General features: G+C 50.3%; 1 protein-coding gene across 1 annotated transcript in view; it reads right to left on the bottom strand.

Annotated features, from left to right (window-relative positions):
- Positions 1–22,790, bottom strand: part of LOC119956251 (Fc receptor-like protein 5) — a 108,655-nt gene that overhangs the window by 18,854 nt on the left and 67,011 nt on the right. Inside the window, exon 5 of the mRNA XM_038783284.1 lies at positions 13,797–14,102. Coding sequence (XP_038639212.1) covers positions 13,797–14,102 — 306 coding nt within the window. The remainder of the gene's footprint in view (positions 1–13,796; positions 14,103–22,790) is intronic.

The following is a 22,790-nucleotide window of genomic DNA, read 5'->3' on the forward strand; positions in this document are numbered from 1 at the left end:
GTGTCCCTGGAGATGGAGCCAGGGTATCCCTGAAGATGGAACCAGGGTTAACTAGAGCTGGAGCCAGGTTATCTCTGGAGATGGAGCCATGGTCACCCTGGAAATGGAGCCAGGGTTTACCTGGAGATGGAGCCAGGGCCCACTGGAGATGTAGCAGGTCTCCCTGTAGATGGAGCCAAGCACATTGGAGATGGAGCCAGGATCTCCTGAAGATGAATCCAGGGTCTCGCTGGAGATTGAGCATTGATCCCACTGGAGTTGGAGCCAGGGTGTCCCCGGAGATGGAACCCGGGTCTCCCTGGAGATGGAGCCAAGGCATCCTGAGATGGAGCCTGGACCCACGGAGATGGAGCCAGGATTCCACTGGAAATAGAGCCAGGGTCTCCCAAGAGATGGAATCTGGGTCTCCCTGGAGATGAATCCAGTGTCTCCCAGGAGATGAATCCAGGGTCACCCTGGAGGTGGAACCAGGGTCCACTGGAGATGGATTTAGCGTCTTCCTGGAGATGGAGCTAGGGTGTCCCTGAGATGGAGCAAGGGCTTCCTGGAGATGAAGCCAGGGTTCCACTGGAGATGTAGCCAGTGTCCACTGGAGATAGAGCCAGGGTCCCATGGAGATGGAGCCAGGGTCTCCCTGGAGATGGAGCCATGGTCTCCCTGGAGATGGAACCAGGGTCCACTGGGGCTGGAGCCAGGTTCTCCCTGGAGGTGGAGCCAGGGTGTCCATGGAGATGGAGCAAAGGTCTCCCTGGAGATAAGCCATGGTTTCCCTGGAGACTCCATGGCAATGGAGCCAGGGTCTCCTTGGAGATGAGGCAGGTCTCCGTGGTGATGGAGCCAAGCACATTGGAGATGGAGCCAGAGACTCCCTGGAGATGGAGCCAGGGCCTCCTGGAGATGAAGCCAGGGTTGCACTGGAGATATAGCCAGAGTCCACTGTAGATAGAGCGAGGGACCCCTGGAGATGGAGCCAGGGTCACCCTGGAGTGGGAGCCAGAGTCTCCCAGGTGATCGTGCCAGGGCCCACTGGAAATGGTACCACGGTCTCCCTGGAGAATGAGCCAGGTTCTCCCTGGAGATGGAGCCAGGGTTTGCCTGGAGAAGGAGCCAGGACCCACGTAGATGTAGCCAGAGTCCACTGAGGATAGAGCCAGGGTCCCACCGGAGATTGAGCCAGTGTCTCCCTGAAGATGAAGCAAGGGTCTCCCTGGAGATGGAACCAGGGTCCACTGGTGCTGGAGCCAGGGTCTCCCTGGCGATGGAGTCAGTTTCTCCCTGGAGATGGAACCAGTGTCCACTGGATCTGGAGCCATGGTCTCCCTGCAGATGGAGCCAGGGTCTCGCTGGAGATGGAGCCAGGTTCTCCCTGGAGATGGAGCCAAGGTCTCTCTGGCGATGGAGCAAGGGTACACTGGAGGTAGAGCCAGGGTCTCCCTGGAGATGGAGTCAGGGTCTACCTGGAGATGGAAGCAGGGTTCACTTGAGCCTTTGTCCCACTGGAGATGGAGCCAGGGTCTCTCTGGCGATGGATCCAGGGTACACTGGGGCTGGAGCCAGGATATCCCTGGAAGTGGAGCCAGGGTGTCCCTGGAGATGGACCAAGGGTCTCCCTGGAGATGAGCCATGGTTTGATCCAGCAGAGGGCAGCAGAGCAGAGCTACTGATCAGCTGTTCTGGGGGAATTTGCATACGTGCAGTGCGGTCAGCCTAAGTTGAAGGTGAATCTGCGAAGTAGACCCGAGGAGTTTGAGTGAAGGCAATCATCCAGCAGAGGGCAGCAGAGCAGAGCTACTGATCAGCTGTTCTGGGGGAATTTGCATACGTGCAGTGCGGTCAGCCTAAGTTGAAGGTGAATCTGCGAAGTAGACCCGAGGAGTTTGAGTGAAGGCAATCATCCAGCAGAGGGCAGCAGAGCAGAGCTACTGATCAGCTGTTCTGGGGGAATTTGCATACGTGCAGTGCGGTCAGCCTAAGTTGAAGGTGGTTTGTGGAGAGGCTGTTGGCAAGTGACAGTTAAACCCGAAACACTTCGTGAGTGTTTCCCACCCTACGGTGGTTGGGAAGCGGGAGCAGGGGCCTGTCGTGAAGGTGAGTGAGTGCCTTTAAATTTGCTTACCTTTCAGCGGGAGCAGGGTTTGAGGTAATATCAGGTAAGCTCTTCCTTTCTTTTTCTTTTTCTTGTTTTTTTTAAATCTAGAGGTGATGTCAGGGAAGGCAGTACAATGCTCCTCCTGCAGAATGTTTGAGGTGAGGGACGCCGTCAGTGTCCCTGCTGATTTCATCTGTGGGAAGTGCACCCAACTCCAGCTCCTCAAAAACCGTGTTAGGGACCTGGAGCTTGAGCTGGATGAACTTCGGATCATTCGGGAGGCAGAGGGGGTCATAGATAGGAGCTTCAGGGAAGTAGTTACACCAAAGACTGGAGATAGGTGGGTAACTGTAAGAGGGAATGGGAAGAAGCAGTCAGTGCAGGGACCCCCTGCGGTCGTTCCCCTGAGTAACAAGTATACCGTTTTGGATACTTGTGGGGGGGACGACTTACCAGGGGTAAGCCATGGGGTACGGGCCTCTGGCACGGAGTCTGTCCCTGTTGCTCAGAAGGGAAGGGGGGAAAGGAGTAGAACATTAGTAATTGGGGACTCAATAGTCAGGGGCACAGATAGGAGATTTTGTGGGAGCGAGAGAGACTCACGTTTGGTATGTTGCCTCCCAGGTGCAAGGGTACGTGATGTCTCGGATCGTGTTTTCCGGGTCCTTAAGGGGGAGGGGGAGCAGCCCCAAGTCGTAGTCCACATTGGCACTAACGACATAGGTAGGAAAGGGGACAAGGATGTCAGGCAGGCCTTTAGGGAGCTAGGATGGAAGCTCAGAGCGAGAACAAACAGAGTTGTTATCTCTGGGTTGTTGCCCGTGCCACGTGATAGTGAGATGAGGAATAGGGAGAGAGAGCAATTAAACACGTGGCTACAGGGATGGTGCAGGCGGGAGGGATTCAGATTTCTGGATAACTGGGGCTCTTTCTGGGGAAGGTGGGACCTCTATAGACAGGATGGTCTACATCTGAACCTGAGGGGCACCAATATCCTGGGGGGGAGATTTGTTAGTGCTCTTTGGGGGGGTTTAAACTAATTCAGCAGGGGCATGGGAACCTGGATTGTAGTTTTGGGGTACGGGAGATTGAGAGTATAGAGGTCAGGAGCACAGATTTGACTTTGCAGGAGGGTGCCAGTGTTCAGGTAGGTGGTTTGAAGTGTGTCTACTTCAATGCCAGGAGTATACGAAATAAGGTTGGGGAACTGGCAGCATGGGTTGGTACCTGGGACTTCGATGTTGTGGCCATTTCAGAGACATGGATAGAGCAGGGACAGGAATGGTTGTTGCAGGTTCCGGGGTTTAGGTGTTTTAGTAAGCTCAGAGAAGGGGGCAAAAGAGGGGGAGGTGTGGCGCTGCTAGTCAAGGACAGTATTACGGTGGCGGAAAGGATGCTAGATGGGGACTCTTCATCCGAGGTAGTATGGGCTGAGGTTAGAAACAGGAAAGGAGAGGTCACCCTGTTGGGAGTTTTCTATAGGCCACCTAATAGTTCTAGGGATGTAGAGGAAAGGATGGCGAAGATGATTCTGGAAAAGAGCGAAAGTAACAGGGTAGTTGTTATGGGAGACTTTAACTTTCCAAATATTGACTGGAAAAGATATAGTTCGAGTACATTAGATGGGTCATTCTTTGTACAATGTGTGCAGGAGGGTTTCCTGACACAATATGTTGACAGGCCAACAAGAGGCGAGGCCACATTGGATTTGGTTTTGGGTAATGAACCAGGCCAGGTGTTAGATCTGGAGGTAGGTGAGCACTTTGGAAACAGTGACCACAATTCGGTGACCTTTACGTTAGTGATGGAAAGGGATAAGTATACCCCGCAGGGCAAGAGTTATAGCTGGGGGAAGGGCAATTATGATGCCATTAGACATGACTTAGGATGTGTTGGTTGGAGAAGTAGGCTGCAAGGGTTGGGCACACTGGATATGTGGAGCTTGTTCAAGGAACAGCTATTGCATGTTCTTGATAAGTACGTACCAGTCAGGCAGGGAGGAAGGGGTCGAGCGAGGGAACCGTGGTTTACCAAAGAAGTGGAATCTCTTGTTAAGAGGAAGAAGGAGGCCTATGTGAAGATGAGGCATGAAGTTTCAGTTGGGGCGCTTGATAGTTACAAGGAAGCGAGGAAGGATCTAAAGAGAGAGCTGAGACGAGCAAGGAGGGGACATGAGAAGTCTTTGGCAGGTAGGATCAAGGAAAACCCAAAAGCTTTCTATAGGTATGTCAGGAATAAAAGAATGACTAGGGTAAGAGTAGGGCCAGTCAAGGACAGTGGTGGGAAGCTGTGTGTGGAGGCTGAGGAGATAAGCGAGATACTAAATGAATACTTTTCGTCAGTATTCACTCAAGAAAAAGATAATATTGTGGAGGAGAATGCTGAGACCCAGGCTATTAGAATAGATGGCATTGAGGTGCGTAGGGAAGAAGTGTTGGCAATTCTGGACAAGGTGAAAATAGATAAGTCCCCGGGGCCGGATGGGATTTATCCTAGGATTCTCTGGGAAGCCAGGGAAGAGATTGCTGAGCCTTTGGCTTTGATTTTTAGGTCATCATTGGCTACAGGAATAGTGCCAGAAGACTGGAGGATAGCAAATGTGGTCCCTTTGTTCAAGAAGGGGAGTAGAGATAACCCCGGTAACTATAGGCCGGTGAGCCTAACGTCTGTGGTGGGTAAAGTCTTGGAGAGGATTATAAAAGATACGATTTATAATCATCTAGATAGGAATAATATGATTAGGGACAGTCAGCATGGTTTTGTGAAGGGTAGGTCATGCCTCACAAACCTTATCGAGTTCTTTGAGAAGGTGACTGAACAGGTAGACGAGGGTAGAGCAGTTGATGTGGTGTATATGGATTTCAGTAAAGCGTTTGATAAGGTTCCCCACGGTCGGCTATTGCAAAAAATACGAAGGCTGGGGATTGAGGGTGATTTAGAGATGTGGATCAGAAATTGGCTAGTTGAAAAAAGACAGAGAGTGGTAGTTGATGGGAAATGTTCAGAATGGAGTTCAGTTACGAGTGGCGTACCACAAGGATCTGTTCTGGGGCCGTTGCTGTTTGTCATTTTTATAAATGACCTAGAGGAGGGCGCAGAAGGATGGGTGAGTAAATTTGCAGACGACACTAAAGTCGGTGGAGTTGTAGACAGTGCGGAAGGATGTTGCAGGTTACAGAGGGACATAGATAAGCTGCAGAGCTGGGCTGAGAGTTGGCAAATGGAGTTTAATGTGGAGAAGTGTGAGGTGATTCACTTTGGAAAGAATAACAGAAATGTGGAATATTTGGCTAATGGTAAAATTCTTGGCAGTGTGGATGAGCAGAGGGATCTCGGTGTCCATGTACATAGATCCCTGAAAGTTGCCACCCAGGTTGATAGGGTTGTGAAGAAGGCCTATGGTGTGTTGGCCTTTATTGGTAGAGGGATTGAGTTCCGGAGCCATGAGGTCATGTTGCAGTTGTACAAAACTCTAGTACGGCCGCATTTGGAGTATTGCGTACAGTTCTGGTCGCCTCATTATAGGAAGGACGTGGAAGCTTTGGAACGGGTGCAGAGGAGATTTACCAGGATGTTGCCTGGTATGGAGGGAAAATCTTATGAGGAAAGACTGATGGACTTGAGGTTGTTTTCGTTAGAGAGAAGAAGGTTAAGAGGTGACTTAATAGAGGCATACAAAATGATCAGAGGGTTAGATAGGGTGGACAGCGAGAGCCTTCTCCCGCGGATGGAGGTGGCTAGCACGAGGGGACATAGCCTTAAATTGAGGGGTAATAGATATAGGACAGAGGTCAGAGGTGGGTTTTTTACGCAAAGAGTGGTGAGGCCGTGGAATGCCCTACCTGCAACAGTAGTGAACTCGCCAACATTGAGGGCATTAAAAAATTTATTGGATAAGCATATGGATGATAAGGGCATAGTGTAGGTTAGATGGCCTTTAGATTTTTTTTCCATGTCGGTGCAACATCGAGGGCCGAAGGGCCTGTACTGCGCTGTATCGTTCTATGTTCTATGTTCTATGTTTCCCTGGAGACGAATCCAGGGTTTCCCTGGAGATGGAGCCAGGGCCTCCTGGAGATGAAGCCAGGGTTGAACTGGAGATATAGCCAGAGTCCACTGGAGATAGAGCCAGGGACGAATGGAGGTGGAGCCAGGGTCTCCCTGTAGATGGAGCAGGGGTCTCCCTGGAGATGGAACCAGGGTCCACTGAAGCTTGAGCCATGGTTTCCCTGGACATGGAGCCAGGGTCCCTCTGGCGATGGAGCCAGTGTACACGAGCTGGAGCCAGGGTGTCCCTGGAGTTGGAGCCAGGGTCTCCCTGGAGATGGAGCAAGGGTCTCCCTGGAGATGAGCCATGGTTTCCCTGGAGACGAATCCCGGGTCTCCCTGGAGATGGAGTTAGCGTCCCACTGGAGATGGAGTTAGGGTCCCTCTGCAGATTGAGCCAGGGTCCCACTGGAGATGGAGCCAGGGTCTCCATGGAGATGAAGCCAGGGTCCACAGGATATGGAAGCCAGGGTCCCACTGGAGATGGAGCCAGGGACGCCTGGAGATGAATCCAGCCCCCCCCCCGCCCCGGAGATGTAGCCGGGCCCATTTGTAGATGGAGCTAGGGTCTCCCTGGAGATGAATCCAGGGTCTCCATGGAGATGAGGCAGGTCTCCCTGGAGATGGAGCCAAGCCCATTGGAGATGGAGCGAGGGTCTCCCCGAACATGAATCCATGGTATCACTGGAGATGTAGCCTTGGTCCCACTGGAGTTGGAGCCAGTGTCGACTGGAGATGGAGCCAAAATCCCACTAGAGCTGGAGCCAGGGTCCCCCTGGAGGTGGAGCCAGGCTTTCCCAGGTGATGGTGCCAGGCCCCACTGGAGATGCAGCCAGGGTCTACCTGGAGATGGAGCCAGGGTCTCCCTGGATACGAATCCAGGGTCTCCCTGAGATGGAGCCAGTCTCACAGGAGACGGAAACAGGGTCCACTGGAGATGGATCCAGCGTCTCTCTGGAGATGGAGCTAGGGTGTCCCTGGAGACGGAGCCAGGGTCTCCCTGGAGATGAATCCAGTGTCTCCCTGGAGATGAATCCAGGGTCACCCTGGAGATGGAGCCAGGGTCCACTGGAGATGGATTTAGCGTCTTCCTGGAGATGGAGCTATGGTGTCCCTGGAGATGGAGCAAGGGCTTCCTGGAGATGAAGCCAGGGTTCCACTGGAGATGGATTTAGCGTCTTCCTGGAGATGGAGCTAGGGTGTCCCTGAGATGGAGCAAGGGCTTCCTGGAGATGAAGCCAGGGTTCCACTGGAGATGTAGCCAGAGTCCACTGGAGATAGAGCCAGGGACCCCTGGAGATGGAGCCAGGGTTTCCCTGGAGATGGAGCAGGGGTCTCCCTGGAGATGGAACCAGGGTCCACTGGAGCTGGAGCCATGGTCTCCCTGGAGATGGAGCCAGTGTCTCCCTGGCGATGGAGCCAGGGTACACTGGGGCTGGAGCCAGGATCTCCCTGGAGGTGGAGCCAGGGTTTCCCTGGAGATGGAGCAAGGGTCTCCCTGGAGATGAGCCATGGTTTCCCTGGAGACTAATCCAGGGTTTCCATGGAAATGGAGCCAGGGTCTCCATGGAGATGGAGCCAAGCACATTGGAGATGGGGCCAGAGTCTCCCTGGAGATGGAGCCAGGGCCCCCTGGAGATGAAGCCAGTTTTGCACTGGAGATAGAGCCAGAGTCCACTGGAGATAGAGCCAGGGACCCCTGGAGATGGAGCCAGGGTCTCCCTTGAGATGGAGCAGGGATCTCCCTGGAGATGGAACCAGGGTCAACTGGAGCTGGAGCCATGGTTTCCCTGGACATGGAGCCAGGGTCCCTCTGGCGATGGAGCCAGGGTACACTTGAGCTGGAGCCAGGGTGTCCCTGGAGATGGAGCCAGGGTCTCCCTGGAGATGGAGCCAGTGTCCCACTGGAGATGGAGTTAGGGTCCCTCTGTAGATTGAGCCAGGGTCCCACTGGAGATGGAGCCAGGGTCTCCATGGAGATGAGGCACGTCTCCCTGGAGATGGAGCCAAGCCCTTTGGAGATGGAGCCAGGTTCTCCCTGAAGATGAATCCAGGGTCTCGCTGGAGATGGAGCCTTGGTCCCACTGGGGTTGGAGCGAAGGTTGACTGGAGATGGAGCCAGGGTCACCCTAGAGATGGAGCCAGAGTCTCCCAGGTGATCGTGCCAGGGCCCACTGGAAATGGTACCACGGTCTCCCTGGAGGTTGATCCAGGTTCTCCCTGGAGATGGAGCCAGGCTTTACCTGGAGAAGCCAGGATCCACGTAGATGTAGCCAGAGTCCACTGGGGATAGAACCAGGGTCCCACCGGAGATTGAGCCAGTGTCTCCCTGAAGATGAAGCAAGGGTCTCCCTGGAGATGGAACCAGGGTCCACTGGAGCTGGAGCGATGGTCTCCCTGGAGATGGAGCCAGTTTCTCCCTGGAGATGGAGCCAGGGTATTCTTGGAGATGGAGCCAGGGTTCACTGGAGCTGGAGGCAGGGCATCCCTGGAGATGGAACCAGGGTTAACTGGAGCTGGAGCCATGGTATCCCTGGAGATGGAGCCAGGGTCACCCTGGAAATTGAGCCAGGGTTTACCTGGAGATGGAGCCAGGGCACCCTGGAGATGTAGCCAGTGTCCATGGAGATGAGGCAGGTCTCCCTGGAGATGGAGCCAAGCACATTGGAGATGGAGCCAGGATCTCCGTGAAGATGAATCCAGGGTGTCGCTGGAGATTGAGCATTGGTCCCACTGGAGTTGGAGCCAGGGTGTCCCTGGAGATGGAACCCGGGTCTCCCTGGAGATGGAGCCAAGGCATCCTGGAGATGGAGCCTGGACCCACGGAGATGGAGCCAGGATTCCACTGGAAATAGAGCCAGGGTCTCCCTAGAGATGGAGTCTGGGTTTCCCTGGATATGGAAGCGGGGTCCACTGGTGATGGAGCCAGGACCCACGGAGATGGAGCCAGGATTCCACTGGAAATAGAGCCAGGGTCTCCCTAGAGATGGAGTCTGGGTCTCCCTGGATATGGAAGCGGGGTCCACTGGAGCTGGAGCCAGGGTCTCCCTGGAGATGGAGCAAGTGTCTCCCTGTAGATGGAACCAGTGTCCACTGGATCTGGAGCCATGGTCTCCCTGCAGATGGAGCCAGGGTCTCGCTGGAGATGGAGCCAGGGTCTCCCTGGAGATGGAACCAATGTCTCTCTGGCGATGGAGCAAGGGTACACTGGAGGTAGAGCCAGGATCTCCATCGAGATGGAGTCAGGGTCTACCTGGAGATGGAAGCAGGGTTCACTTGAGCTGGGACCAGGGTCTCCCTGGAGGTGGAGCCAGGGTCTCCCTTGAGATGGTGCCAAGGTCCCACTGGCGATGGGGTCAGGGTCCCTCTGTAGATGGAGCCAGGGTCCGACTGGAGATGGAGCCAGTGTCCACAGGATATGGAAGCCAGGGTCCCACTGGAGATGGAGCCAGGGACCCCTGGAGATGAATCCACCCCCCCCCCCCCCCGGAGATGGAGCCGGGCCCATTTGTAGATGGAGCTAGGATCTCCCTGGAGATGAATCCAGGGTCTCCATGGTGATGAGGCAGGTCTCCCTGGAGATTGAGCCAAGCCCATTGGAGATGGAACTAGGGTCTCCCCGAACATGAATCTGTGGTATCGCTGGAGATGTAGCCTTTGTCCCACTGGAGTTGGAGCCAGGGTCGACTGGAGATGGAGCCAGAATCCCACTAGAGCTGGAGCCAGGGTCCCCCTGGAGGGGGAGCCAGGCTCTCCCAGGTGATGGTGCCAGGCCCCACTGGAGATGCAGCCAGGGTGTACCTGGAGATGGTGCTAGGGTGTCGCTGGAGATGGAGCCACGGTCTCCCTGGAGATGGAGCAGTGGTCTCCCTGGAGATGAATACAGTGTCTCCCTGGTGGTGGAGCCAGGGTCCCACAGGAGATGGAGCCATGGTCCCCCTGGAGATTAATCCAGGGTCCCCCGGAGATGGAGCCAGGTTCTCTCTGGAGAAGGAGCCAAGGTTCCCCTTGGACATGGAGCCTGGGTCCACTGGAGGTAGAGCATTAGTCCCCTGGAGACGGAGCCAGGGTCCACTGGTGATGCAGCCAGGGTCTCCCTGGAGATGGAGCCAGCGTCCACTGGAGATGGAGCCAGGGTCCACTGGAAATGGCGCCAGGGTCTCCATAGAGATGCAATCATATCTGCAGCCATCAGTGACTGGGCCATGTCTGGACTGAATTATAATCTTGGTCACTTCAATTGCAGTTATGGTTATTCTTTGCTTTCAAATACTGGGGTCGTGGTGTCTCGTTCAAATGGGGCCCCTTTTATCAGCAGGCTCCTCAAAAGAGATTTCCACCTCTTGTCTCCCCGAGCGGTATGGAAATCGAGTGAGCGAAATAGCAGAATGTTCCTCATAATGTCAGCACATAGTTCCGGTTATCAGACAAAGAGATCACGAGTGTGACCTGGTCTAGTGTTTCCTCGCTAACCCAACATCAGGGCAGCTAAAATCCTAGTGTTCTGCTGCCATTACAGAATGAAATAGTTCATCCAGATGCTCACAGAGGATGGGAAGCAGGTGGTGAAGGCCCACTAAAAGCTGAAAACGGAGATATTGTCAGTGATAATGGGGAAATGACAGACAGAATAATTATTTTGCCTCAGGATTTTCAGTTGGAAAGGTTGATAACTTGCCGGAATTTCCCCCCAAAAGTCGACAGAGGACAGGGAATTAATACAATTAACGCAAGTACAGCATAAGTTACTAGGACATTAATGGATACACAGAGTGACAAATCCCCAGGACCTGACTGTTCCCACCCAAAAGGTGTTAAATGAAGTCGGGGAGCACATTGCAGATGCCCGAACTATAATCTTCCAGAGTTCCCGAGAGTCAGGAATAGTCCCTCTGGATCGGAAACTTGCTCATATCATTCCACTTTTTAAGAAGGGTGAAAGGGGGAACCAGGGAATTACAGACTGGTTAGCCTGGTGGGGAAATTGCTGGAGTCTAGAAACACGGATGGGGTAACTGAACACCTTGAAAAATCCCGGTTACATAGAATTTACAGTGCAGAAGGAGGCTATTCGGCCCATCAAGTCTGCACCGGCTCCCGGAAATAGCACCCTGCCCAAGGTTAACACCTCCACCCTATCCCCATAACCCAGCAACCCCACCCAACACTAAGGGCAATTTTGGACACTAAGGGCAATTTATCATGGCCAATCCACCTAACCTGCACATCTTTGGACTGTGGGAGGAAACCGGAGCACCCGGAGGAAACCCACGCACACACGGGGAGGATGTGCAGACTCCGCACAGACAGTGACCCAAGCTGGAATCGAACCTGGGACCCTGGAGCTGTGAAGCGATTGTGCTACCACAATGCTACCATGTTGATCAGCATGGAATCGTGAAGGGACTAAGCTGACTAATCTTTTGAATTTTATGAAGAGATTACAAAGGTAGTGGACAGGGGATTGTCTATGGATCTTATTTAATTGGACTTCCAGAAGGTATTTGATAATTTGATAGGTAGTTGAGGGACAATTATAGCCATGGTTAGGAAATTGGTTGAGTGGCAGGCGACAGAGTGGCGATAATGGGTTATCACTCTAATTGGCAGGAGGTGACTAGTGGTGTATCACAGGGATCCGTTCTGGGGCTTCAATGATTCACACTATTCATTAATGACTTGGATGATGGCAGAGACAGTCATATATCCAAATTTGCAGCTGATACAAAGTTAGGTGGCATTGTGCACATTTGACAGACTAGGCGAATGGGCGAAATGGTGTCAGATGAAATTTAATGTAAGCAAGTGTGAGGTTATCCATTTTGTACCAAAAAAGGATGGTGCAGAGTACTTCCTAAATGGGAAGAGGTTAGGTACAGTGGATGTCCAGAGAGACTTCGGGTTCAGGTGCATAGATCCTTAAAATGCCAGGAACAAGTTCAGAAAATAATCAAAAATGCTAACGGAATGCAAGCCTTTATATGTAGAGGATTGGAGTATAATGATACAGGGGTTATGCTGCAGCTTTACAAAACCCTGGTTAGACACCACTCGGTGCCACTGTGAGCAGTTTTCGGCACCACACCTTCGGAAGGATATTTTGATCTTGGAGGGAGTGCAATGTCGGTTCATAAAAATGATACCTTGATTACAGGGGTTGAGTTACAAAGAAAGATTACTCAAATTAGACCTGTTTTCACTAGAATTTATAAGGTTAATGGATGATCTGATCGAAGTGTTCAAGATATCAACAGGGAAAAACAGGGTAGATAAAGATAAACTGTTTCCATTGGTTGGACATTCTAAAACTAGGGGCACAGCCTAAACATTAGGGCCAGATCGTTCAGGAGAGATGTTGGCAAGAACCTCTTCACACAATGGTTGGTAGAGGTTGGAACTGTTTCCCACAAACAGCAGCTGAAGCTAGACCAGTTTTTGAGGTGACAAAATTACGAGGGGTAGTGATAGGGCGGGCAGGATAAAATGGTTCCCCTTGGTGGAGAATTCTAAAACCAGGGAACATAGATTCAATATAAACGGCAGAAGGTGTGGCGGGGACGTGAGGAAGAACTTTTTTTACGCAGAGGGTAGTGGGAGTCTGGAATTCACTGCCCGAGTTGATGGTGGAGGCAGAGACCCTGAACTCTTTTAAAAAGCCATGATGTGGAGATGCCGGCGTTGGACTGGGGTGAGCCCAGTAAGAAGTCTTACAACACCAGGTTAAAGTCCAACAGGTTTGTTTCAAACACAAGCTTTCGGAGCACGGCTCCTTCTTCAGGTGAATGGAAAGGCTTGTTCCAGAAATGTTTAAAAAGGACCTGGATCTGCACCCTGTAAACTCCAGGACTGTGGACCAGGTGCAGGGAGGTGGGCTTACAAAGGGTATCTGGGTGCCCTTGGGCTTGAATGGACGAGATGGGCCGAATGGCCTCATTCTCTGCTCTAACGTTTCTTTGGTTCTATAGTTAATTTCAAATCTGAGATAGGCAGGTTTTGTATTCAGGGGTATGGGTCAATTGCAGATATATGGAGTTAGATCACAGATCAGCAATGATTTAGTTGAATGGTGGGACAGGCTCACAGAGGAAGGAAAGCAGGTGGAGAAGGCCCACTAAGAGCTGAAAATGGAGATATTGTCAGTGATAATGGGGAAATGACGGACATGTTGAATAATTACTTTGCCTCAGTATTTTCAGTTGGAAAGGATGATAACTTGCCGGAATTTCCCCCCCAAAAATTGATAGTCGACAGAGGGCAGGGAATTAATACAATTAACGCAAGTACAGCATAAGTTACTAGGATATTAATGGATACACAGAGTGACAAATCCCCAGGACCTGACCGTTCCCACCTGAAGGTGTTAAATGAAGTCGGGGAGCACATTGCAGATGCCCGAACTATAATCTTCCAGAGTTCCCGAGATTCAGGAATGATTCGAGATTCGAGGGGTTGTGTGGCCCACTCCTGTTCCTATCCTGTGTAAAAGGAACAGAAGTTAACCAATCAGAAGCCTAGTTTACACCTTATGTCAGTGGAGAGTCTGATTCACCCATCGCCTACTATCCCTCCTGCTGCCCTCAGTTTCACCCCCATGTTTTCACAGTGTCCGTAGACATCTTGTGATATTGATTTCTCGAGAATAAAGAGACTTGATACTTACCCACCACCGTTATCTTCACATTTTCACTTCGCTCTGAGGTTATCTCCCGCTCTGACACCTTTTTTTTATAAGCACAGGAATAAACCTCTGAGCCAAACTCCAGCAGGTTAGAGATGTCAAAGCTGACGGCAGATTCAGATTTCTTGGCTGTTTTGATCTTGACTGGTTTATTTTTGCTGTCTCTGAAGAGATAGAAAGTGCTGCCTAAATATGGCGATGCCACTGCACAGCTGATCGTGATCACCTCGCCTCTCACAAATACTTCATGCCAACCAGCCAGAGATACTGATGGTTGCAGAGGGTAAGCTGTAAGGATAAATCAGAAACACTTTGCTCTGAATATACAAAGACAAACGAACAGTTTTACCCTGACAAGAAACAGTTCAGTTTGTCCTCTGCTCCCCACACACTCTCAGCTTTACTTTAATGAAGAGTAAATTGTGGCAATAAGCGGCATGGCTGCCTCACTGGGACCGAGGACCCGGGTTCGATCCGGACAGGTCACTGTCCGTGTGGAGTTTGCACATTATCCCAGTGTCTGCGTGGGTTTCACGCCCACATCTCAAAGTTGTGCATGTTAGGTGGATTGGCCACGTTAATTGCCCATTAACTGGTAAAAGGGTACTCTAAATTTATTCTTAGAAAAAGTAAATTAAAGCGAATGGAACTCTGCGTGTCTTGAGATGGATAAAGAGCTGGTTAGCAGACGGGAAGGTTACCCACTTCGGCAGCACAAATAGGGAGGCAGTTATTTTTTGAATGGGTGTAAATTGAGAGAGGTGGATACTCAGCAAGACCTTGGTGTCCTCGTGCATCAGTCGCTGAAAGTAAGCGCGCAGGTACAGCAGGCAGTAAAGAAGGAAAATCGTATGTTGGCCTTCATAGCGAGAGGATTTGAGTACAGGAATAGAAATGTTTTACTGCAATTGTATAGCGATTTGGTGAGGCCACACCTGGAGCATTGTGTGCAGTTTTGGTGTCCTTATAGAAGGAAGGATGTTATTGCTATGAAGGGAGCGCAGCGAAGATTTACCAGTCTGATTCCTGGGATGGCGGGACTGTCATATGGGGAGAGACTAAATCGGTTAGGATTATATTCATTGGAGTTCAGAGGAATGAGAGGGATCTCACAGAATTCTCATACGATTAGACAGGGTAGATTCAGAAAGATTGTTCCTGATAAGACGATAAGACATAGGAGCAGAATTAGGCCACTTGACCCATCGAGTCTGCTCTGTCATTCAATAATGGCTGATATTTTCTCATCCCCATTCTTCTTCCTTCTTCCCGTAACCTCTGCTCCCCTCTTTATCAAGAACCTATCTATCTCTGTCTTAAACACACTCAGTGAATTGGCTTCCACAGCCTTCTGCGGCAACGAGTTCCACAGATTCACCACCCTCTGGCTGAAAAAAATCCTCCTCATCTCTGATTGTGGGGGAGTCCAGAACTAGGGATCATAGTTTGTGGATAAGGGGTAAACATTTTAGGACTGAGGTGAGGGCAAATTTCTTCACCCAGAGAGTGTTGAATCTGTGGAATTCACTACCACAGAAAGTAGTTGAGGCCAAAACGTTGTGTAATTTCAGGAAGGAATTAGATATCGCTCTTGGGGCTAAAGGGATCGAGGTGTATGGGGGATCAGGGTATTGAACTTGATGAGCAGCCATGATCATATTGAATGGCTGAGCAGGCTCGATAGGCCGAATGGACTCCTCCTGCTTCTATTTTCTATGTATGTTTCTATGTTCATTCTATTGCTGCCAGGGAGGCTCTGCTTTCCCTTGTACCTGTGCCACAAATGGCCCTTCCAATGGCACACAAAGAATTCTGCTTCTTTGTATCAGCAAATGATTTCCCCCACACCTGCAATGCTCAGTTTTCGTTTCTCTGTTTAAACTGGTCTTTGCTTTTGGCAGCAGTGCACCCTTATGGTGGACCACACCATTCTCTGATGTTCCTGGACGCCCTTCTCAACACTCTCCATCACTGATGCTATTTCCAATGACTTTTTAAAATCAATCCCAGTTTCTGCCAGCAACGTTCTCCGTGTGGCTCATCACTGACTCCACAAACCGAGCGATCTCTCAGCATACTATTCAAGTGCTGTCCTAAAGTCAATGTTGCCCAATTTTCCGAAGCCTTGCTCTGTAGGTAGCAATGGTCTCCCTTGGGGCTCTCCCCATGGAATTGAATTTTCCTCATTGCAAAATCATAGATACATAGAATTTACAGTGCGGAAAGAGGCCATTCGGCCCATCGAGTCTGCACCGGCTCTTGGAAAGAGCACCCTACCCAAGGTCAACACCACGACCCTACCCCCACAACCCAGTAACCCCACCCAACACTAAGGGCAATTTAGCATGGCCAATCAACCTAACCTGCACATCTTTGGACTGTGGGAGGAAACCGGAGTACCCGGAAGAAACTCACGCACACACGGGGAGGATGTGTAGACTCCGCACAGACAGTGACCCAAGCCGGAATCGAACCTGGGACCCTGGAGCTGTGAAGCGATTGTGCTATCCACAATGCTACCGTGCTGCCCTCATGCCCACATCATGGAGGGCTTTGGGTGGTAGTCCCCTTTACTAAATCCATGGGGCGGGATTCTCCGTAGACCGATGCCGAAGTCGAGAACGGCGAGTGAGCGGAGAGTTGCTGAAATTGGGGGAGGCGCCGGTTTGATTCAGGTTTGCGATGCTTTGCCCCACCCCCACAAATTGGCATCATCGGGACACGCACTGCGCACAGTCGCCACCCTGTCGGAGCGGCATCAGCTGGCCCACCCGCGATACCCCTCGTCCAATGGACTGAGTTCCTGAAGGGGCGGGCCACGTGTGTCCCCAGCAGTCGAAGCCTGGTGTGCCGGCTGCAGTGTCCAGCGCTGCCACACGTGTCCGAGATCTGTGCCGCTGGCTGGGGGGCTTCTGCTAGGGCTGGGGGAAGAGGTGGGGAGTGGCCAGGAAGTGGGCTGTGGGGTCGAGGTGGGTGGGCACGTGGTCCAGCACAGCCGGCGCCATTTTGTCCTGGTGCGACCGGTGTGGATGTGTGGAGTGTAGCCGTACGCGCGGATGCTGCTTGTCAGCACTGCGCATGCACGACCCGGACCCGGTGATTCTCCAACCATGATCTGCAGGATCCACCAGTGTTCCACACGGCGCCGTTGCTAGTCCCTCACAGGTACTGGAAGCGTTGAGAGTTTCGTGCCGATTTTCCAGTCCTGGAACACCACGGATTCTCCATTGAACGGCAGAGCCTCAGAAACAGCGAATCCAGCCCCTGATCTTTAAAAACAGAGGCGGCACGGTAGCACAGTGGTTAGCACAGTTGCTCAATAGCTCCAGGGTTCCAAGTTCAATTCCCGGCTTGGGTCACTGTCTGTGTGGAGTTTGCACGTTCTCCCCGTGTCTGCGTGGGTTTCCTCCGGTGCTCCGGTTTTCTCCCACAGCTCAAAGATGTGCAAGTTAGGTGGATTGGCCATGACAAATTGTCCCTTAGTGTGCAAAAAAGTTAGGTGGAATTACAGTGTTACGGGGATCGGGTGGAGGCTTAAGTATGGTGTTCTTTCCAAGAGCTGGCGCATACTCGATGGGCCGAATGGCCTCCTCCTGTACTGTAAATTCTACAAACGAGCTTACAGCAGACGCGTTTGGGGACATGAGGCGAGGGAAAGGGTTTGGACCCCACATACACTGAATAATATCACCTTCACTCTGCCAATACAGGCATACCTGTAGCTCTCTTTCACTTTCCAACTTGACTTCGCCTGGGCCAGATTCTGAGCAAGCACACTTGCTGCTTTTCTTTGTTTACCTCGTTGCCAAATAGAGTAACTGGGCTCCACCAGTTTTGAACGAAATATAACGTTTATTAACACAGCTATTTACCAGCTGATGCATATTCCAGTCATGTCTCTGGGATGTAACTGAGCAAAGGCTCTGAGCAAACTCTGCTCAGGTGACCCCACGTGCTAACTAGTGATTGGACCATAACTATTGATTGAACTATTGATTGGCGATAACCCTTCAGAAGACCACCCCCTAAAGGGGCCACAATGTCCACTTCACATCCTTCACATCAAATACTAGTGTTTTGTGTTTAAACAAAGGAGATTACAAGGGGATGAGAGAAGAACTAGCTAAGGTAGACTGGGAGCTAAGACTTTATGGTGGAACAGTTGAGGAACAGTGGAGAACCTTCCAAGCGATTTTTCACAGTGCTCAGCAAAGGTTTATACCAACAAAAGGGAAGGACGGAAGAAAGAGGGAAAATCGACCGTGGATATCTAAGGTAATAAGGGAGAGTATCAAATTGAAGGAAAAAGCATATAAAGTGGCAAAGATTGCTGGGAGATTAGAGGACTGGGAAATCTTTAGGGGGCAACAGAAAGCTACTAAAAAAGCTATAAAGAAGAGTAAGATAGAGTATCAGAGTAAACTTGCTCAGAATATAAAAACAGACAGTAAAAGTTTTTACAAATATATAAGACAAAAAAGAGTGGCTAAGGTAAATATTGGTCCTTTAGAGGATGAGAAGGGAGTTTTAATAATGGGAAATGAGGAAATGGCTGAGGAACAGAACAGGTTTTTTGGGTCGGTCCTCACAGTGGAAGACACAAATAACATACCAGCGACTGATAGAACTGAGGCTATGACAGGTGAGGACCTTGAGAGGATTGTTATCACTGAGGAGGCAGTGATGTTGCTAATGGGGCTAAAGGTAGACAAGTCTCATGGCCCTGATGGAATGCATCCCAGAGTGCTAAAAGAGATGGCTAGGGAAATTGCAGATGCACTAGTGATAATTTACCGAAATTCACTAGACTCTGGGGTGGTCCCGGTGGATTGGAAATTAGCAAACGTGACGCCACTGTTTCAAAAAGGAGGTAGGCAGAAAGCAGGAAATTATAGGCCAGTGAGCTTAACTTCGGTAGTAGGGAAGATGCTGGAATCTATCATCAAGGAAGAAATTGCGAGGCATCTGGATAGAAATTGTCCCATTGGGCAGACGCAGCATGGGTTTGTAAAGGGCAGGTCATGTCTAACTAATTTAGTGGAATTTTTTGAGGACATTACCAGTGCGGTAGAAAACGGGGAGCCGATGGATGTGGTATATCTGGATTTCCAGAAAGCCTTTGACAAGGTGCCACACAAAAGGTTGCTGCATAAGATAAAGATGCATGGCATTAAGGGTAAAGTAGTAGCATGGATAGAGGATTGGTTAATTAATAGAAAGCAAAGAGTTGGGATAAATGGGTGTTTCTCTGGTTGGCAATCAGTAGCTAGTGGTGTCCCTCAGGGATCCGTGTTGGGCCCACAATTGTTCACAATTTACATAGATGATTTGGAGTTGGGGACCAAGGGCAATGTGTCCAAGTTTGCAGATGACACTAAGATGAGTGGTAAAGCGAAAAGTGCAGAGGATACTGGAAGTGTGCAGAGGGATTTGGATAGGTTAAGTGAATGGGCTAGGGTCTGGCAGATGGAATACAATGTTGACAAATGTGAGGTTATCCATTTTGGTAGGAATAACAGCAAACGGGATTATTATTTAAACGATAAAATATTAAAGCATGCCGCTGTTCAGAGAGACTTGGGTGTGCTAGTGCATGAGTCACAGAAGGTTGGTTTACAAGTGCAACAGGTGATTAAGAAGGCAAATGGAATTTTGTTCTTCATTGCCAGAGGGATGGAGTTTAAGACTAGGGAGGTTATGTTGCAATTGTATAAGGTGTTAGTGCGGCCACACCTGGAGTATTGTGTTCAGTTTTGGTCTCCTTACTTGAGGAAGGACGTACTGGCGCTGGAGGGTGTGCAGAGGAGATTCACTAGGTTAATCCCAGAGCTGAAGGGATTGGATTATGAGGAGAGGTTGAGTAGACTGGGACTGTACTCGTTGGAATTTAGAAGGATGAGGGGGGATCTTATAGAAACATTTAAAATTATGAAGGGAATAGATAGGATAGATGCGGGCAGGTTGTTTCCACTGGCGGGTGACAGCAGAACTAGGGGACATAGCCTCAAAATAAGGGGAAGTAGATTTAGGACTGAGTTTAGGAGGAACTTCTTCACCCAAAGGGTTGTGAATCTATGGAATTCCTTGCCCAGTGAAGCAGTTGAGGCTCCTTCATTACATGTTTTTAAGGTAAAGATAGATAGTTTTTTGAAGAATAAAGGGATTATGGTGTTCGGGCCGGAAAGTGGAGCTGAGGCCACAAAAGATCAGCCATGATCTAATTGAATGGCGGAGCAGGCTCGAGGGGCCAGATGGCCTACTCCTGCTCCTAGTTCTTATGTTCTTATGCTCTTATGTTCTTATGTTCTTATGTTCTTATGTTCTACTTGCTCCACCGAAACTGGATGAATTGGTCATTTCTCAGTTGGTCTTTGCAAATACTGTTTTCCACGTGTACCTTCAGATTATAAACCATTACCCGTCTACCTCTGTTTATTACCTGTGTACACCCATTCATTACGCGTGCACACCCATTAATTACCCGTTTACACTAATCATTACCCATATACACTAAATCATTACCTGTTTACACAAATTTATTACCCGTATGCACTACATCATTACCCGTTTACACTAATTCAATACCCGTATACACAAAATCATGAAATGAATATCGCTTATTGTCACAAGTAGGCTTCAAATGAAGTTACTGTGAAAAGCCCCTAGTCGCCAACTTCCGGCGCCTGTTCGGGGAGTCTGGTATGGGAACACCAGTAGGATGTGGGTGGTGAGGGATACCACTGGTGTCCCCACTGACTGTACCTGCGGGAAGTACACCCAACTCCAGCTCCTCAGAGACCGTGTTAAGGTACTGGAGCTGGAGCTGGATGAACTTCGGATCATCCGGGAGGCAGAGGGGGTCATAGAGAAGAGTTACAGGGAGGTAGCCACACCAAAGGTACTGGACAAGAGTAGCTGGGTTACAGTCAGGGGAAAGAAAACTAACAGGCAGACAGTGCAGGGATCCCTCGTGGCCATTCCCCTTCAAAACAAGTATACCGTTTTGGATGCTGTTGGGGGGGATGACCTACCGGGGGAAGGCCCCAGCGGCCAGGTCTCTGGCACTGAGTCTGGCTCTGGGGATCAGAAGGGAAAGGGGAGCATAGAAAAGCAATAGTAATAGGAGATTCAATGGTTAGGGGAATAGATAGGAGATTCTGTGGTCGCGAGCGAGACTCCCAAAAGGTATGTTGCCTCCCGGGTGCCAGGGCCAGGGATGTCTCTGATCGTGTCTTCAGGATCCTGAAGGGGAGGGTGAGCAGCCAGAAGTCGTGGTGCACATTGATACCAACGATGTAGGTAGGAAAAAGGGTGTGGAGGTAATAAACAAGTTTAGGGAGTTAGGCTGGAAGTTAAAGGCCAGGACAGACAGAGTTGTCATCTCCGGTTTGTTGCCGGTGCCACGTGATAGCGAGGCTAGGAATAGGGAGAGAGTGCAGTTGAACACGTGGCTGCAGGAATGGTGGAGGAGGGAGGGCTTCAGGTATTTGGATAATTGGAGCGCATTCTGGGGAAGGTGGGACCTGTACAAGCAGGACGGGTTGCATCTGAACCAGAGGGGCACCAATATCCTGGGGGGGGGAGGTTTTCTAGTACTCTTCGGGAGGGTTTAAACTAATTTGGCAGGGGAATGGGAACCGGATCTGTAGTCCAGCAACTAAGGTAGACGATAGTCAGGACGCCAAAACACGTAGTGATGCAGTGGGGAAGGTAACAATGACAAAGGAGAGTACTTGCAGGCAAGGAGATGGGTTGAAGTGTGTATACTTTAATGCAAGAAGCATCAGGAATAAGGTGGGTGAACTTAAGGCATGGATCTGTACTTGGGACTACGATGTGGTGGTCATCACGGAAACTTGGATAGACGAGGGGCAGAAATGGTTGTTGGAGGTCCCTGGTTATAGATGTTTCAACAAGATTAGGGAGGATGGTAAAAGAGGTGGGGGGGGGGGGGGTGGCATTGTTAATTAGAGATAGTATAACAGCTGCAGAAAGGCAGTTCGAGGGGGATCTGCCTACTGAGGTAATATGGGTTGAAGTTAGAAATAGGAAAGGAGCAGTCACCTTGTTGGGAGTTTTCTATAGGCCCCCCAATAGCAGCAGAGATGTGGAGGAACAGATTGGGAAACAGATTTTGGAAAGGTGCAGAAGTCACAGGGTAGTAGTCATGGGCGACTTCAACTTCCCAAACATTGAGTGGAAACTCTTTAGATCAAATAGTTTGGATGGGGTAGTGTTTGTGCAGTGTGTCCAGGAAGCTTTTCTAACACAGTATGTAGATTGTCCGACCAGAGGGCAGGCCATATTGGATTTAGTACTTGGTAATGAACCAGGGCAGGTGATAGATTTGTTAGTGGGGGAGCATTTTGGAGGTAGTGACCACAATTCTGTGACTTTCACTTTAGTAATGGAGAGGGACAGGTGCGAGCAACAGGGCAAGGTTTATAATTGGGGGAAGGGTAAATACAATGCTGTCAGACAAGAATTGAAGTGCAGAAGTTGGGAACATAGGCTGTCAGGGAAGGACACAAGTGAAATGTGGAACTTGTTCAACGAACAGGTACTGCGTGTCTTTGATATGTATGTCCCTGTCAGGCAGGGAAGAGATGGTCGAGTGAGGGAAACATGGGTGACAAGAGAGGTTGAATGTCTTGTTAAGAGGAAGAAGGAGACTTATGTAAGGCTGAAGAAACAAGGTTCAGACAGGGCGCTGGAGGGATACAAGATAGCCAGGAGGGAACTGAAGAAAGGGATTAGGAGAGCTAAGAGAGGGCATGAAAAATCTTTGGCGGGTAGGATCAAGGAAAACCCCAAGGCCTTTTACACATATGTGAGAAATATGAGAATGACTAGAGCGAGGGTAGGTCCGATTAAGGACAGTAGCGGGAGATTGTGTATTGAGTCTGAAGAGATAGGAGAGGTCTTGAACAAGTATTTTTCTTCAGTATTTACAAACGAGAGGGGCCATATTGTTGG

Source organism: Scyliorhinus canicula, chromosome 22 (assembly GCF_902713615.1).
Source record: "Scyliorhinus canicula chromosome 22, sScyCan1.1, whole genome shotgun sequence".
In the NCBI taxonomy this organism is placed as follows: domain Eukaryota; kingdom Metazoa; phylum Chordata; class Chondrichthyes; order Carcharhiniformes; family Scyliorhinidae; genus Scyliorhinus; species Scyliorhinus canicula.